The sequence below is a fragment of the Ictalurus punctatus genome, chromosome 1, assembly GCF_001660625.3.
Source record: "Ictalurus punctatus breed USDA103 chromosome 1, Coco_2.0, whole genome shotgun sequence".
In the NCBI taxonomy this organism is placed as follows: Eukaryota; Metazoa; Chordata; class Actinopteri; order Siluriformes; family Ictaluridae; genus Ictalurus; species Ictalurus punctatus.
Window position 1 is genome coordinate 20568714 of NC_030416.2, and position 17927 is coordinate 20586640.

The 17927-nt window shown below is 36.8% G+C and overlaps 2 protein-coding genes and 1 non-coding gene across 5 annotated transcripts; 1 reads left to right on the forward strand and 2 right to left on the reverse strand.

Annotated features, from left to right (window-relative positions):
• The first annotated feature begins 117 nt into the window (after positions 1–117).
• Positions 118–10136, forward strand: LOC108269368 (cytochrome P450 4A6). Of its 2 annotated transcripts, none has more exons than XM_053682525.1 (12): positions 118–398; positions 1735–1879; positions 2384–2428; positions 3674–3801; positions 3919–4043; positions 4131–4282; positions 4364–4470; positions 5386–5576; positions 5787–5920; positions 6460–6524; positions 6773–6855; positions 9362–10136. In XM_053682525.1, exons 1-12 carry the CDS (start codon positions 198–200, stop codon positions 9537–9539), a joined length of 1554 nt encoding a protein of 517 aa, XP_053538500.1. In that variant the 5' UTR covers positions 118–197; the 3' UTR covers positions 9540–10136. The 2 variants fall into 2 exon arrangements, with proteins under 2 accessions (XP_053538500.1, XP_017330699.2); XM_017475210.3 differs by having other exon boundaries at positions 119–398; positions 4128–4282.
• Positions 10118–17825, reverse strand: ppp1r8b (protein phosphatase 1, regulatory subunit 8b). 2 transcript variants are annotated; one of them, XM_053682531.1, is made up of 7 exons: positions 17684–17825; positions 16933–16993; positions 12647–12800; positions 12319–12533; positions 12063–12207; positions 11867–11931; positions 10118–10881 (listed from the first exon to the last, which is right to left on the reverse strand). In XM_053682531.1, exons 1-7 carry the CDS (start codon positions 17734–17736, stop codon positions 10549–10551), a joined length of 1026 nt encoding a protein of 341 aa, XP_053538506.1. In that variant the 5' UTR covers positions 17737–17825; the 3' UTR covers positions 10118–10548. The 2 variants fall into 2 exon arrangements, with proteins under 2 accessions (XP_053538506.1, XP_017330735.1); XM_017475246.3 differs by having other exon boundaries at positions 10118–10884.
• LOC124628774 (small Cajal body-specific RNA 1) lies at positions 15553–15712 on the reverse strand. The gene has a single exon (XR_006983450.1). It is a non-coding gene; the product is annotated as a small Cajal body-specific RNA 1 (non-coding RNA).
• Positions 17826–17927: the final 102 nt, after the last annotated feature.

Below are 17927 nucleotides of genomic sequence, written 5' to 3' on the forward strand. Positions count from 1 at the left end.
TAGGACACCAAAATGGCCAGAAACAAGTGCCCTGGAATGCACGTATGGAGGAAGGGTCTAACTATGTAACTGCGTAGTCAACTACACTAGTCCCGTCTCTCTCTCTGTGTGTGTGTGTGTGTGTGTGTGTGTGTGTGTGTGTGTGTGTTCTGCGCTCACTCACGTATTTAACAGTGGGGTGGTGGCGGTAACTCAATATGGAGCTCTATAGATATTTCGCGAAACTAACACCGTTTAACTTGGAAACATTTCACTTCTATCATGTGTTCGCAGTCTTGTGTATAATCTACATTTCAGCGGTGCTGATTAAATGGTCTATAAAGAGAAAGAGGTGGATGCGTGCCTTAGAGCAGTTTCCTGGACCTCCTGGCCACTGGCTTCTCGGACATGTTACAGAGGTAGGAGTGAATACAAAACGCTTCAAATCAGACTAAAATGTTTCGCTTCGGCGACTGAAAAAGATTTAATGGCAATTTCGCATACAGAGTGCAAGTTAAACCAGTGGTTTTCAAAGTGGGGGCCGCCATTTTTCATGTGAAAAATAAATAAATACATTACTTTCTCTTTCTCACTTTCAGACAACCACACACACACACACACAATCAATTCCTAATCTAATGTAAAGATGCAAGATGTAATTATTAATAAATAAAAAAAGCGGGATATATTCAGAAGTCTGTATTTTTAATGTGTTTTAAAGACATCTTGAAAAAGGGAGGCCATGTTAATGCCATTTGGGGGGCCTTGCCCTGGAAAACTTTGGGAACCACTGAGTTAAACCACTATTAATAATGTGTCAGAATTCAAACATGCACGTGAAAATATAGCCGTGGACTACAGTAGCCTTATATCAATCTTATTTATATGTAGACATATCAAATGTATAACAGTATATTACAGATTGTTTCATGTCATTTGAATGGTTGGCAACCAGAAAAGCCACACAGTGGGCTATAAAATAGTATTACAGAACATAATCCCTTACTTCTCTTGCCCAGAGACTCAGGAGAACAAATACAAACTTTTGTCAGTTAAGTTTATTAAGTTACTTCTAGGTAGGAGGTAGCTAGGTTACAGAGGTAGGAGTGAATACAAAACAAAAAAGAGTGTAACATAAATATGAATAATGTGTCAAAATTTAAACATGCTCGTGAAAATATAGCCGTGTACTACAGTATTTGTCGACTTATATCATATAGTATATTACAGATTCTTTCACTTACCTGAATGGTTTGCAAACGCAAAATCCACACAGTGGACTGGAAACTATTATTACAGAACTTAATCCCTTCCTTACTTCTCTTGTGCAGAGACTCAAATTCAACCCTTTGTCTATTCAGTTATTGAGATACTGCTTGCATTTAGCCTAAATGATTGTGCTGTCACAGAAAACACATTGTGTAATAAACTGAATGCTAGGCTGTGGCATTGTTAAACATACTGAAGCTATTTGAATATACTAGTAAATTGTGAATAACTTGCAATGCATGTATTCTTAGAAAAGAAATCTGGTGCACTACAATATTCCTATGTCTGTCCCTCTTTCAGAAAAATTCTTAAAGATTATATGTAGAATTCTGTGTATAACAATGTTGCTTCTTCATAGAAGGTTCCAAGTAGATCCCAAAAATCCATGAAACCTCTTTTTATTTAGAGTTTATCAGAGGATATGTAAATGCTGTGCTTCAAATTTCATGCTGTCGATATTTGTTTAAGATTGACCATGTTTTGCAGTTTAAGCAAGATGGAACAGATTTGGAGAAGATACCCAAATGGGGAGAACATTATCCCTTTGCTTTCCCAATGCAGTTTAGCCCAGATAGTATACATCTTTTTGTCCATCACCCAGCTTATGTCAAGCCCATTCTGGCAACAACAGGTAAAATCTTGTTTGCCTATAATTATAACAAACTATTTATGGTTTATTATACAACAAAACATGGTTCCATTCAATTAATTTGAACAAGTAGTGTTCCATGATTGCTGATTTTTAGTATAACAGCAATGGGGCATTTCACTGTTTGTATCACTCTTGTCTGTGTTTGTGATCTAAAATTCCAATTCTAGCAGTAGTTTGTTACATTAAAACCATTTCTACACTTACTACAGGCTGTAAGTCAGTCTGTGTGTTGGCATGGCAACACACGCAACTCTCTGTCCAGCTAATCTATTCTTATAATTAGAGAACTGCAAGAAAAGCAATCATGCTGTTATAACAAATATCAACATTGCCTTAATTACCTGCAGCTGAATCACAGCCATGCTCATATTCAGTATAACAGCTCTCTTGCTTGTGCAATATTGCTTAATTAAATTATCTATGGTCATTTGATTGACTCCATGTATACAGACAGACCTTCTGTTTTGCTTTCTTGTTTCACAGGACCAAAGGACGACTTTGCATATAGATTCCTCATCCCTTGGATAGGTAATGTTGTACAAAGCTTTACATGTATATCTACAAACTAAATTAATAATACTGGCGATTCAGAGCTTATGAGTTACTCAGTAATTGGATTACACGGTAATCAACTACATCCCAAATTCCTAAAAAGTTGGGACATTATGGAAAATGTGAATAAAAAAGAGGAGTGATTTGTAAATATACTTTGACTTGTATTTAAACAAAAAACGTTTAAAGACAAGGTATTTGATATTTTACCTAATCAACTGCATAGCTTTTTTTTTTTTTTTTTTTTTAAGATAAACATTTATTTTAAAATTGATGCATGAAAAATGCCATGCAAGGTGTTCCAAAAAAGTTAGGATGGGGCAATTTAGGATTAATAGTGATGTGTGACAAGTTGAAATAAGAAGGCGATGTACAGGGTGAATTGAATTTTAAAATGACTCTTTTTGTTTACTTTTTTGCATTTTCCATACTGTCCCAACTTTTTCAGAATTGGGGTTATACTAGCTGTGAACAGTGATGGGTAGCGCACTCATTAACACTGCTGAAGTAAAGGTACTGTTACTGTAATAAAATGTTAACCCAAGCCTAATTGCATCGATTGGGATGCCTCCACCGCAAACAAGTCTAGTCCTTCTTATTACTAATTTGTATGCCTGAAATACCCTTAAAATATACTTCAAAACAGGAAGGAAGCTATTGAAGAAAAACTATTTCCTACATTTGACCTTTCTGTGACCTTGTCCCAGTTTGGATCAATTCCAAAACTTAAGTGAATTTGCTGGTTACACTGAGAATTCCATATAAATCCTGTTTAACCACTCACCCACTTCGAGATACTGCATTAACGAGAATCTCGGACAGATGCACAGACACACGGATGGACCAAAGGCAAAAACTGTAGATACATGTATACAGAAAATGGGCTTCGAAATCCTGAAGATGAACATGTAAGTAACATATCTGTGTGACAAACAGGAAGGAAACTATTGAAGAAAAACTATTACAGCCATTTGATATTGCTGTGACCTTGACCTTGTATGGGTCAATTTGAATCAGTTCATCTGCTGGTTACAATGATAATTCCATATAAATCCTACAAACATTCAACCACTTGTTCTTGACATATGGCACTAACAAGAATCTCAGACAGATGCACAGATGGACAACATAAAAACATAATGCCTCCACAGCATCAAAAAATAATATTTAAATATTTGAAAAGTGGTGTCTGTACTTCAGACAGCTATTCTGTCTCTTCAGGTGAAGGTTTACTTGTTACTGCTGGACAGAAATGGTTTCGCCACAGACGACTCCTCACACCAGGATTCCATTATGAAATCCTAAAGCCTTATGTGAACGTAATGGCAGATTCAGCTAAAGCTATGCTGGTGAGTGAATCTTAAATTTGATAGCTATTTGTTAACTTGTAACATGCAAGTTAAACTTTTTTATTTGCTTGATATGTGCAAACAGTGTGTTTTTTGAATAATCACTCTCTCTCAAAGGACAAGTGGGAAGTATATGCAAGAACAGGGCAGACCTTTGAACTTTTTCAGCATGTTAGTCTGATGACACTGGACAGCATAATGAAGTGCGCGTTTAGCTGCCAAAGCAACTGTCAGACAGAGAGGTGGGTTAAATGCAGAAAACTTCACTGAACGTAATTAATATGAATGTAAGTCAAGTTCTATTTATCAAACCAATCTCCTTTCAGAAGATCCAACCCATACATAAAGGCAGTGTATGAACTGTGCTACCTGGTGAACTTACGGTTTCGCGTCTTTCCATATCACAATGACATCGTCTTTCACATGAGTCCACATGGCTACAGATACAGAAACGCATGCAAAATTGCACACAGCCATACAGGTATATGCGAGTGAAATTGGTCAGACAGTTGGAGGCTGCTATTAATTTAACCTATTAAAATCTGGCCTTTTGTCCTTGCAGATGAAGTCATAAGACAGAGAAAAGAAATCTTAAATAAGAAGAAGAACCAGGATAATGTTCCAGAGAAGAGATGTTTAGACTTTCTGGATATCCTTCTATGTGCTCGTGTATGTCGTCACCACTACATTCTTGTTTCTCTTTATCATCGTAGATGATGAAACCATAGTATGTGCTACAAACGTTAATTTGCTACATTCAATACAGGGGTGCTTAAACAAAACACTGGGCTACTGATGGGATGCTGTTCTGTTTTGTTGAGCCAGTGACTGGCTCTGAAAACACAACAATCCTGTAAACATCACTGAATGGGTTCATGTTCTGGGCCATGTAATGTGACACTCAAGCCTCATACTCAGTCATACACACTGCTATAAATATTCTCCAATGGTTAGGAGTGGGCCACTGCATAGAGCAAAAGTGATTTCTTGCCTCTACTCCTTTTAAAGTATTTGGAACGATTAACACATTTGTAGCTTAAGCTTAAGAGTTTTCAGGCAGGGTACTGGTTTATGTTAAATACTCATTAAATGGAATAGTAAAGACTTTACTCCCAGTGTCATTTGTTTATAGTTCAACAGATTAAATAAGGTAATTAATTATGCTATGAACTACGTTCACAGTAAAAAATGTACTGTAGAAAAAGTTATTACTTTCTGTGCATGGTCGACCGTGTAAAGGTAGTTTTCGAAAAACACTGGTGATGCAGTATGCATGTATTTTGCTGAAAATCATGAGTAAATTGAAAAAAAAACCCAACATACTAGTTTTGCAGCATTTTATCTTAAATATACTTATATACTTTTCATGATTTGTAGCAATTCATACTTTTCATATTCTAACTTTTTTTTGGTGTATTTATTAGTGATTTGTAGATTGTTTGCATTAATGTGTCGTCATAAATACTTCTCAAGTTTTACATGTAAAGCACTTTGAGATTTTGTACACAAAATATAATTCATGAATATAATAATAACAACAAAAACAACCCGGAGACAAAAATTTTTTTTTTTCTTGATTTATAGGACGAGCAGCAGCAGGGTTTGTCTGATGAAGCCATCCGAGCAGAGGTGGACACTTTTATGTTTGAGGGACACGACACTACTGCCAGTGGCATCTCCTGGATCTTCTACAGCATGGCCTGCAACCCTGATCATCAGCAGAAGTGCAGAGAGGAGATCCAGCAAGTGCTGATGGGAAAGGATACTATCGAGTGGTACAGTTATTAGCATTATGAATATAATGACGTTAGTAAGACATCAGACATCTAATTATTATAAGCAAAATGCTTATGTTTATTGATCATCTGTCCCTATTAGCAACTTCATCAATCCCAGACAGACCAAATTGTGTTCCATTTCTATTGTTCTAGCACCCATTTCTGTTTTTTTTTCCCTGTATGTTTATTTGACTGTGTGGATTTTAGGGAAGACCTCAGTAAAATACCATATACCACAATGTGCATTAAGGAATCCCTGCGCATGTACCCTCCTGTTCCAGGAATGGGAAGGAAGTTGTCCCAACCTATTACTTTTCCTGATGGAAGAACTGTTCCTGCAGGTACGTTTTCTCCCTTTGTGATAATATGGGTTCTAAAACTATGGAACTGTAGAATTGTAGACATTTTAACAGATTAGAATGAGTTTGCAAGTGGCTATGATCTAGCATCATATACTAATATTACTTTGTGGATATCATTGCTCCACACTGAAAACATAAGTAACATACAGTAAGCAAATTGATAATTCATACTGTATATTTTATTTCTACAAAGAATCACATTTTATTAAAAGTAGAGAACATTTAATCTTCCATATCATATTTTCACTTTTTATTGCTGCCTGATTCATCTGGGTCCGGCTCAACAAATTTTATGAAACATTATTATGCAATCCCCTATGGAGACTTTAATTACACAATAAAGGTTCTCAGTATCACTTTGTATGACCTTTACCTTAGAGGTAATCTGGTGAAACATTAACCAAGTTGTCTGCTTTTCTGTGACCTGCTGCATGCACCATGACTATAGAATAAAATCTAAGATATAATCCCAGAGTATGTACTAGTTGAACCATAAAATGTTTATTTTTTCTCTATAGGTCTACTTATTGGAATCAGTATTTATGGAATTCATCACAACCCTACAGTTTGGGAGAATCCAAAGGTATAAACACACAGTCTTACCTCTTGTAGAATCTGCTTGTGCACAAGCAGTGTTTAGGTTCAACTTTTATTGCTACAATTTTTTTTTTCCATCTGTAAGCCTCGATAAAGTATTTACACCTTTATTCCTTTACCACATAGAATCAAAAGTGATATTTTCTGTGTATAAAGGGAAAGAGTAATTATTGGGTGGTTGTTGTTGTTTATTATTATTATTATTATTATTTATTTTATTATTTTTTTTAACAGGTGTTTGATCCATTGAGATTTCTGCCAGAGAACATTGCTAAGAGATCACCCCATGCCTTTGTGCCTTTCTCAGCTGGACCAAGGTTTGTATCCTTGTGATATCTTTGTAAAAGATACATAAGAAGGAACAATTGGTTTAGCCCTTATCCACAGAAAGCTATTGATTTCCTCAAATAGAGAGTTGGTGGTTCCACAATCTCATCTGTAATTAACAGCCCCTTGGTACTAACACAAGCCTTTGAAAATGTCTGGATGCCCAAGAGTTTCAAGTGTTCTGTTCAGATAATGGCTGAAGGATTATCTCTAGGACACAGTTAAGAAGAAATTTGAAATTTATAGCAGCAGGACATTCACTGTGTATTGTTTCACATTATCACAATGACAAAAATTGTGAGGTAGCGTATGCTGTTATTAATGGTGGAAAATAACACACACATTTTACTTTTTGAATGTGATGAACATTTTAAGCATGCCCACTATTTGCTTTTATAATTGACTCCAACCACTTTCACATGCCCTGAGTAGCTTTTGGATCAATATCCAATATTCACCCTCCTCCCCATGTTCTTTACATAACTCTGACTGGAGATCAGGAGGTTGGCAAAAGTGAGTTTTGATTGTCTTATTGCAGGAGATATACACAGTTTAGTTTTAATCTAAAACAATCCACACTGATTGTTGTTCTGTATGTACAAAGGTGTGTTTTTTTTTTTTTTTTTTTTTTTTTTTTTTTTGTTTTGTTTTTTTTTTTGTTTTTTAAAAGTAGTCCTAATAGTCTACTTAAAATTGGGGGGAAAAAAATCGTTAAGGTATAAACAGTATAGGTATAATCTTTGAAAGCTGGGAGTAAAAATGTGTTATAAAAGTTCTCCGAACAGATTTTAATGATTAATGCCAGTTAATCATTGGCGTAAATCTCAAACATTAAGTATAATCTTGAAATATGAAGGCAAAGCACAATAATGATACTAGTATTGAACACCAATTTTTTTTCAGTAAATATATTTCCAATGAGGCTATTCACATAAAATTTATCAGACATCAGTATTAGCTCAAGAAATCTGCAAATATAAAGAATTCCAAACATTAAAGTCCATAAATAAAGTTATGTGTAGTAAAGTGGAATGCCACAGGAAAAAAGTATTGAAGATGCTAAGAAAAAGCAGTTCTCCAAGGCAAGGCAGCTGAAATGCATAAGTAGTTAGAAAGTAATTATACCTCCTATTTGTGCAAATTAATATCAGCTGGGTTAGTACATTAATGGTCTATCAAAAGGCTTTTTGTTACCAAGGGGTCACACAAGAAACATCTCATGATGGGTAAAAGCAAAGAATGATCCCAAGACCTTTGCAACCTTATTGTTACAAAATATATTGATGGAATCAGATACAGACATACTTCAAAACTTCTGAATCATCCAGTAAGCACCATTGGGGCCATTATCTGCAAGAGGAAGCAACAGCACTCCTTCATCAACCGGCCACGCACAGGAGCTCCTCGCAAGGACCAGGGAGTCAGAAGAATAGTAGACTATCCCAAGAGCCAAGGACCACTTGGAAAGAGCTCCAGAAACACAGCAGGCACCATTGTCACAGAGAAAACAATAGGCAATACACTCCACTGCTCACGCTCACCCTGAAAGACTAGATTACTAAAGAAAAGGCATTTCGAAGCTCATTTAAAGTTTGCTGCAACTCATTTGGACAAGCCTATGAAATAATGGTAGAGTATTGAACTTTTGGGCAAACTTGAAATTTTTGGCTGTCATACTACACATGTTTGGAGAAGAAATGGCACTGCACATCACCCTAAAAACACTATACCAACTTTGAAGTTTGGAGGTGGAAGCATCATGGTGTGGGGCTGTTTTTACATCACATGGTACTGGAAGACTTCATATAATTGAAGGAACGATGAATGGAGCCCTTTCCCAGAAGATTCTTGAGAAGAATCTGCTGCCATCCACCAGGATGATGAAGATGAGAGGTGGGTGGACCTTCCAGCAAGACAACAATCCAAAGCATACAGCAAAGGAAACTCTCAATTGGTTTCAGAGAAAAAAAATCAAGGTGTTAGAATGGCCCAGCTGACTTGAATCCAATTGAACAAGATATAAAGACAATATGTTTAGAAGAATGGGCCAAAATCACACCTGAATACTGCAGCCCATTAATTTCTTCATTCAGGAAGTGTCTTGAAGCTGTCATTAAAAACAAAGGCTTCTCCATTAAGTATTAAATAAATTTCACTTAGTGTGTTCAATACTGTTTTTCTGTGTCATTCTGTTTAATTACACTAACTTCATTTATGGACTTTAATGTTTGGATTTCTTGAGTTAATACTGATGTCTGGTGAAAATTTCATGTGAATAGCCTCATTGGAAATTAATTTATTGAAAAAAATGTTGACACGTTCAATACTTATTTCCCCCACTGTATTTACTAAAGTGTGAATGTGAATATATATAACATAATCCAAAAATAATATTAACCCACATTTAATTAGCTACTTTCTTAAAAATAACAGATTTTTGCCACTTCCATGGGTATTCATCAAGTACATTCTTTTTTTATGATATATTATCTGCAGGAACTGCATTGGCCAGAACTTTGCTTTGAACGAGATGAAAGTGGTCGTGGCTCTGACATTGAGGAAGTATGTCCTCATCAAAGATCCAGTTCATACTCCAAAGATGATCCCTCGACTAGTGCTCAGATCTCTCAATGGTATACACCTTAAGATCAGACTAGTGGAAAATGAACCTTGAGAAGATTTAAATAGTATAGAATAACATACAAGTATTTTAAATGATAATTTGCTTACTTGATTCATTAATTCAATTCCATAACTAAAGTGCATATATCTGAATATTGTTAAGGAAACCTTCATTCTAAAAATAAGTAATATACAGGAGCTACTTTTTAATTAACTAATGAATACAAAATGATTATTTAAAAATTCTAACACTATTTCAGAAGCACTTATATTTACGTTTGGTGCACTGTCGCAGTACCCCACATTTTTTTATTTCTTTTTCATTCTTGTCATTACTTTCTCATCTGTATTAACTTGCATTTATTTTTTTCTGAACACACCTTATACTTTTTGTCTTACTATGTTATCCACTTTATTCAGGTGTTAGCTTAATTAAACATAACACCCTTGTCAAATGTATAGTCATTAATAAGGTCTGTCCTGTTATGAGATGCTTGTCAGAATTACCCGTTTAGAAAAACGTGGTTTCAGTTATTAGACAGGAGTGTATCGTTATTTTTAATAAATGGATGTAAAATGTGCAACATGTTTTTTTTTATGCTGCACATTGGGAAAATCAGAAACACAAAATAAAAATAATTTTAAGGTTTACTGACTGTTTTTGAGATACAAAAGACAAAAATATACCAGAAAACATTACATGTGAAACAAAGGATATCTCTGCAAGTTTCTTTTAAAAATGTTTTTGAGGTGTTCAGCAGGAGGGGGCATTATTGTAAAGTTCTTTAAAAAAAAAAAAAAAAACGTAATTCATTGTCTCGTAGGGTCGTGCTGCCATCTAGCGACTAAAGTTGAGCATTACAGAGAATGTTTGAAGAATCACTTCCAATGGCATGCGTTGAATACTAATTTCATAGAATTGTTTTTACTTTCTAGAGCCTTGCATCAATGGAATGTCTTTTAAGCCACTGGTATAAAGAGGAAAATAAGTAAAAATCACAATCTATCTATAAAATCATGAGTAGCTCCACTGGCAAGAGACTGTCCAGGTTTACCAGCAGCTAGAGAAGTAAAGATGGAGTGGGCTTTTTGCCAGGCCATGCCTCCTTTGCATATTTCTTCTTGCGTGGTTCACTGAGCCCCTCTGGAGCATAGGGGCCTGAGACAGGAGTGGGATTGAGTGTAATAGGTGGCAGTGGAGCCTCTGGGGCTAAGTCCACCTCTGGAGCAGGGTTTGGTAGAGGGAGTCCACCCAGCATGGTGCCCCCTGCAGCATGAGCCTCGTGGCCAGCGGGTGGGAGATCTCCATAGAGCCCACCTTTCAAGGGAAAACTGTGTGCATGATGTGTGACTGTGTCCTCAATCCCTAAAACATTGCCACTCTCCATTTTTTTCTTCTGGAGCAAGAGGGAAAAATTTTATTAGATGGATGCAATATTTTTTATTTATAATTACCTTGTTGGTAAGGACAGCAGTGTTGTAGTACTTCTCAATAACTTGATATGTAATGTTTTCTCTTGATGTTTTTGTCTCGGCCAATTCCCACCCCTCCCATTAATCCCCTATCTTCCACATGCTTGAATGCACCAGCTACCATGATTGGCATAACTGTCACGAGTGTCACTGTGATTCACAGGTGAGAGCACAGCCAATTTTTTACTCTTGGACTTCAGGGCACAGATGGCTGTGGTATCGTCAGTATTCAAACTCTTGATGATAGGGCGAATACTCTTCTGTTGCACCACTCATAGCAGCCACATTTTTGTCTTATAAACTTATCAATGGAGACAGCTTTTTATAGCTGCTATAACAAATAACAGGATCTGAGTTGTTTTGCTGAAGTTCCAAAACATTAAATCATAACTATAAATGTTTAAAAAGTGTGCAGTAGGATAAATTTTTTAAATTGTAATCGTTGCAAATTGCTGTTATGTTGAACGACTACAGGACATGCTGTGCTTGGAAATTAATCAACTTCGTAGCAATAATGTTCCTTCAAGTCAGGCATCACACCATCCTTGAATTACTTATTTTCCTACAACAGCATGCTCCGACAATGTTTTTTTGGTAAATGGTCTGCACTTGTATAGTGCTTTTTTATCCTTAGCAGTTCTACAAAGCGCTTTACACTGTGTCTCATTCACCCATTCTCACACACACACCCCAATGGTAGCAGAGCTGCCATGCAAGGCGCTAGCTTGCTATGGGGAGCATCTTGGGGTTCAGTGTCTTGCCCAAGGACACTTCAGCATGTGGAGTCATGTGGGCTGGCAATCGAACCACCAACCCTACGATTAATGGACAACCCGCTCAACTATGATTTATTCCTGACATATCATTGCACAAGCCACAACAGGCTAAATACAGAACCATCTTTACCTTTAAAGGAACAACAGCAGTCTGCACCATGTTTCGGAAGCGTCCAACAGAGGGGTCAACATCCTCTGTGTAAAGAAAAAAAAAAGTGTAATTAAGTCTATATATGTGCGATAATTTTTAAACACTGAAAAAGGAAACATTTCAAGTAAACAAAGAAAAGGAATAATAGGGATAGTGAAGGGAAAATTATGCTTGCCTGGATTGATAATCTCCTCATCCTCAGTGAAGCTCACTCTGGAACTTTTCCTTCTCCTCTTGGGTCTCTGAATATCCAGATTGCCCTCCTCTATAGTCAGAGTGGAGATGCGCTTGTTGTGTGCAGTGTTGAACTCCGTCAAGTTCTTCCATGATCAATGGTAGTACAAAGGACACATGAACATGAAAGAGAATACTATTGAGTACACTGAAATAAAACATTTGAAAATGATGGGGGACCACTTCAGTATACACACCTCCAGCTCCGTCTCCTCCTCTGGAAGACCCAGCAATCCTTTCAGTTCCTCATCATCTCCTGTTTTGTCTCCTGCACTCACATTAGCCTGGCTTTGAGGTTTCTCCCGGATGGTGTAGACACGTGTGGAGGCACCAAAAGACATAGTAGAGTCAATCGGAACCTGCTGAGGTTTATGTGGCTCAAGACGAATGTGTCCAAGAAACGTGCCATGTGCTGTTGGGTATGTAAACAAAAGAAGCATCATAAGTATAGTATTACAATTTCAAACCTTTTTAACTCGTCATGGTTTGACTGGATACTAGTTGCTTCTGTAGCCTGTAACTTACTGCTGTTGAGGTCAATGAGAAAAAGCCTCTTGAGGTGTTTGTGGTAGACAAGCGCAGCATGGACACGAGAACATGACTGATGATCAATTGTGAAGTCACAAAGGTCTGGGTTTCTCCCAAACAAGTAGAACTTTTTTTCATCGATGATCAGTTTCTGCAAAGACACCAAATATGTAGGTAGCATGTTTTCAAGCATTCACTTTGTGACAAATTAAGTTCTAAACTAAACTAGACATCCTCTGTGTAATAGAGCTGACTCTCAGCAACCTTCTGTAAACATTACAAATATGATGGTGAAATAAACTTTCATTTGTCTTTTATTCACGTGCATGATCAGTGTCACCATTATGTCAAAGTGCATCAGTGGAATGGATCAGAAAATTAGTTCAATCACTTCAGACATTAAATTTTTTTTTTTTTTACATCGGTTCATCCATAAACATGACAATATCCTTGAAAACGTCACTCTTTAGCATATTTTGGAATATTACTGATGCAGTTTAAAGAAGTGGCTCTCCAACTTTTTCAGTCAAGGACCCCTTTAACTATAAAGTAAACTTCACAGACTCCTCTGAATATAATCCAACTATTTAAATATTAGGTTAATTATTTAAATGTGTACAATACCATCTTCTGTACCGCATACCCTACACAGGGTCAAAGGGAGCCTGGACCCTATCCCAGGGAACTCAGGGTACAAAGCGTGGGACACTCTGGACAGGGTGCCAACCCATAGCAAGGGACAATCACACACACAAAACTGACAATGTAGAAATGATACTGAGCCTACAGTACATGTCACTGGACTAGGGGAAGAAACCGGAGTACCCAAGGCACAGGGAGAACATGCAAACTCCACACACAAAGGGCGGAGGTGGGATCCGATCTCACAACCCCAGAGGTGCGAGGCAAATGTGCCCCAGGTTTTTTCAGTTATTGAGGTTTGGATTAAACCCATTAAATTCCAGTCAAATGGACTAATAACTATAAGAACTCAATAACATTTTATTTTACTTTATTTTGGTGTTTTGTATTTTATTGTCCTGTATGTGTATATGTACAGTTATGTGAAAAATAAGTACACCCCATGGAAATTGTTGGCTTTTGACATAATTTGACAAGCAAACATTTGATGATCTTTGAAACAGTGCCTATTAAGTTGATATACTTAAATAAAACCACAAGGATAATTATCTTTTTTTTTTATCATTCTTCTGTGGAAAAAGTAAGTACACCCTTGGCCTCAGAAGCTAGCATTGCCCCTTTTAGAAATAACTTCTTGTAGGCGTTTTGTATAATTGTCCACCAGGGTTGCTGGAATTTTTGTCTTCCATGCAATATTCTTTCAGTTGCAAGATGTTTGAGGGTTCCCCCCCATGTACTGCACGTTTCAGATAACCCCACAACATTTCAATGGGAGTCAAATCTAGGCTTTGACTTGGCCATTCCATAACCCTCCATTTCTTCTTTTTGAGACATTCCCTGGTGGATTTGCTAGCTTAGGATCATTATCCTGTTGAAAGTTCCACTTTCAGTTCAACTTTTGGACAGATCACATTATCTTCAAGCACTCTTTGAATTCATAGTTGAATCAGTGAATGCAAGCTGTCCAATCCCTGAGGCAGCAAAGCAACCACAAACCATAACATTTCCACCACTGTGCTTCACAGTTGGTATGAGGTGCTTCTCCTGAAATGCTGTCTTTGGTCTGCACCAAACATGTCTGCTGTTACTGTGGACAAACAACTCTATCTTTGATTCGTCTGTCCAGAGCACATTATTCCTACAAGTTCATTGGCAAACTGTAGTCTTGCAAACGCTTTTTCTTGGCATGCCTACCATGCAGGTCAAATTTGTGCACTCTCTTTCTGATTGTAGAAGCATGCACTTTGACACCAACAGTTGCGAGACTTTCTTGTAGATCCTGTGATTAAATTTTAGGATCTTTTTGCATCAGACAGTCTGCTCATTTGCAGAATTTGCTGCTACAAAATGGTAGTCGTTTGAAATCTGTGAAATTTGTAGATTATTTTCTTTACAGTGGAATGATGATTGAATGATTTCAAATAATATGGAAATTTTTTAAATCCCTTGCCAGACTCACAGGCATCTACAACCTTTTTTTCTGAAGGCCTTACATAACTCTTTAGACCTTGGAATGATAAGATGAGACTTTATTAATCCCCAGATGGAGAAATTAGGGTACCACACCACACACCTCAATAGCAAAGGGAACACCAGACACTAGATATGAGAGGGGTTTAAATAAGACAGGTTCCACCTGCACTCCCTAAGCAGGTTCTAATCACTGGCACCCAGTCTTCAACACCTGATTCTAATTTTATGGATTTGAAGGTGTGGGTAAATGTAGGGGTGTACTTACTTTTTTCCATGTGACTGGCCTGTTTTTTTTTAAATTATTTAAAATGTGACAATTACTACAAAATGTCAATTGTATGTGTCATTTGATAGTGTATCATCTTTATCAATAGGCACTGTTTCAAAGAGTACCAAATGTTTGCTTGTCCAAATAAATCAATCAATCAATCAATCAATCAATCAATAAATTTCATGGGTTGTACTTATTTTTCCACATGACTATGTATGTATGTATGTATGTCTTGCCGCTTCTCTGCCTTTTCGCTAAGATCATGTGTATGTCTTGCCATAACACCAATTCTCCCTCAGGGACAAATAAAAATTAATAAATAAATAAAGTGGAAAGTCAAGTTAAGTTGAAAGTAATAAATAAGTATAAATATAAGTTAGATGTTGGTGGGCTGTGGTTTCCAGCACTTTTGAAAAGTAACTTTTTAAAAATAAACAAACAAACAAACCACAGACCCCTTGGTGTCTCAAAACCCCTTTGTGAAGACCACCGGTTTAAATCAAATCCAAATTCGCATGTGTGTGTCCCTGAGTAATAACATCTGAGGTGACTTCCCTCTCAGTGCTTAAATCTCAGGGCTCATGTTTTTATAGCACCATTCTGGACCTGACAGCCACTGAAGTGCACCAGTACAAAAACTACTGGGCAGCAGACAGTCAGGTTAGTATCTAGTGCATACATATCAGTTTTATCATCTGAAGAAATGCACAAATGCCATATGATACTGTGGAACACGTTCTGAAAAATGGATGTAGGTAAATATTAGGGCCGCAACAACTAATCGGCAAAACCGATAATAATCTATAATTAAAATAATCGGCAACAAATTTCATTATGGATTAGTTGGGTCTGTGACGTCACTGATGGGGGTTATCCACAGTGACATCACTTCACAATGGTGAAAACGCATTTCTATGAATAAAACACATCTGAGATACAGCGGAGGTCACAGAGTGAGCTGCTCCGGGAAAAGTGCACGATCCAGGTTGTCCAAAACATGAGAATGTTTTATATTAAGTGCTTCAAACAAACTGTATTAATAAGTGTATTAATGTGGCTTGCTGTGTCAGATGCTGCGACAGATGTGTGTGCTGTTTAATGTGTTCCAGACACGTTTTCTTCAGCGCAGAAATTACATTTTTCCCATTATATACTTATCTGTAAATGTTAGAAATTCATGCCAGTATTTCCATTTTACATAAAGTCTTGTCCTAACAGTGAGTGAGTCTCCATTAAACTTCACTGAATGAGCACAAGTCCACGCAAGTGCATCAATCTAACAGCGCAAAAGAAAGGAAGCGCAATAACTCTAAAATATTCATTTTGATCAAATATGTTGTTCGAGGCTATATTTAGAAACAAAAATAATTGTTTTTTTTTATGAGCGCAGTAACTATAATGGTTATAACATGTGATTGTATATAAATGTAAGAAATGTCATACATTTACAGAATAAAGTAACGTTGCTGTGTTCAGATGAGTGAATGTGTGTTACTGCAGAACATTCAACTTCTTAGCAGTTAACACTTGGTTTGTGCTTTTGTTTCTCTTTTAGCATTTTAATACAGTGATTTAACGTCTGCTTTAAAACTTTCAATCAGTTGGTTTTTTTTTGTTTTCAAAATATAAAGTTAATATTTTTTTAAAAATCCTTTGCACAATGTGTAGCATACCCCACAGATACATTTAATACCTTTTCCTAGCCTTCAATTTGCACAATGTTTGAAGAACAACATTGTGAGGAATGTGAAAAAGACAGAAAATAAAAATTAGCTTTTTAATACAACTAATCAATTATTCATAGAAATAATCGACGGATTAATCGTTTATCAAAATAACCGTTAGTTGCAGGCCTAGGAAAGATTAAAGCACCATTAGGATAAATAGGATTGCCCACCTCAATCAGTTTGTCTCCTTTTACCACGTCCAAATGCAGCCCTGGTGGAGGTTTACCTGCCCTACACACACACACACACACACACACACACACACACACACACACACACACACACACACACACAAATATGATCCTTCTCCAAAGTTTAGCTGCAGTCCTGAACATTGCAAGGGAAACCGGATAAATCTAGATACTAAAAGCGCCAATGTGTTTAACGAGAAATTTTGCTGGACAGTTAAAGTAAAGCCGTTGTTGTTTTTCTTTGTGTTATTGTAGTAGCATATAACCAAAGTTGTAGACACTGATGATATATAGATATATCAATAAAAATTAAACTGCTTTTTATTGAACCAGGTTTGTATTGGTTTTTGTTAAGGTGCTTAACAATCATCGTGACAATTGGGTGTCGGACAGAAAGAGCAAAATGATCACAGTTATAATAACTAGCGCTCCAGCTAACCGCGCTGCTAATTAAACAGACGCGGTCAGAAAACTAATCATGTTTGCAGTCTCGAGCATTATTATTAACCACGCATAACAGTTTGTCCAGAGGCTTCTTTTACTGAAATGCTTTTAAAATTATTTACAAACTTACACATCTCCCTTGCTAGCTGGCTAACCTTTACCAGCAGCATGCTAGCTAGATATGCAAAATACTTCGAAAGCTAACATGCTAAATTAATCTTTTGACAAAAATAGTAAACAATTAACGACACTGTCAAAAATAAGTAAGAAAAATAACACTCCTTACCACGAAGGACAATCAAAATTTGGAATATTTGCTAGTGTATTTTTTGCCATCATTCATTCCTAAAGCTGCATGGCACTATGGGTAGATTCTCCTGCCAGCACTTCTTCTTCGGTTGAATTCCAGGCAGATTGTTAGATTGAGCGTCTGTAGCGCCCCCTGACGTGTCGGGCATTTAGCCTGTCAGAAAAATGCTCTAAAATGTCCGGTGAAAAGCCTTTCCACTTACTTTTGTCCATATAGTGTG

Coding starts and splice junctions, on each gene's coding strand:
- LOC108269368 (XM_017475210.3), top strand. CDS start 198: ATGGAGCTCTATAGATATTTCGCGAAACTAACACCGTTTAACTTGGAA. Junction 3,802..3,918: donor ATTCAGCTAAAGCTATGCTG/GTGAGTGAATCT, acceptor TCTCTCTCAAAG/GACAAGTGGGAAGTATATGC. Junction 6,525..6,772: donor CAGTTTGGGAGAATCCAAAG/GTATAAACACAC, acceptor TTTTTTTAACAG/GTGTTTGATCCATTGAGATT.
- ppp1r8b (XM_017475246.3), bottom strand. CDS start 17,736: ATGATGGCAAAAAATACACTAGCAAATATTCCAAATTTTGATTGTCCT. Junction 11,932..12,062: donor TGAGGAGATTATCAATCCAG/GCAAGCATAATT, acceptor TTCTTTACACAG/AGGATGTTGACCCCTCTGTT. Junction 10,885..11,866: donor CTGCTGTTGTTCCTTTAAAG/GTAAAGATGGTT, acceptor CTCTTGCTCCAG/AAGAAAAAAATGGAGAGTGG.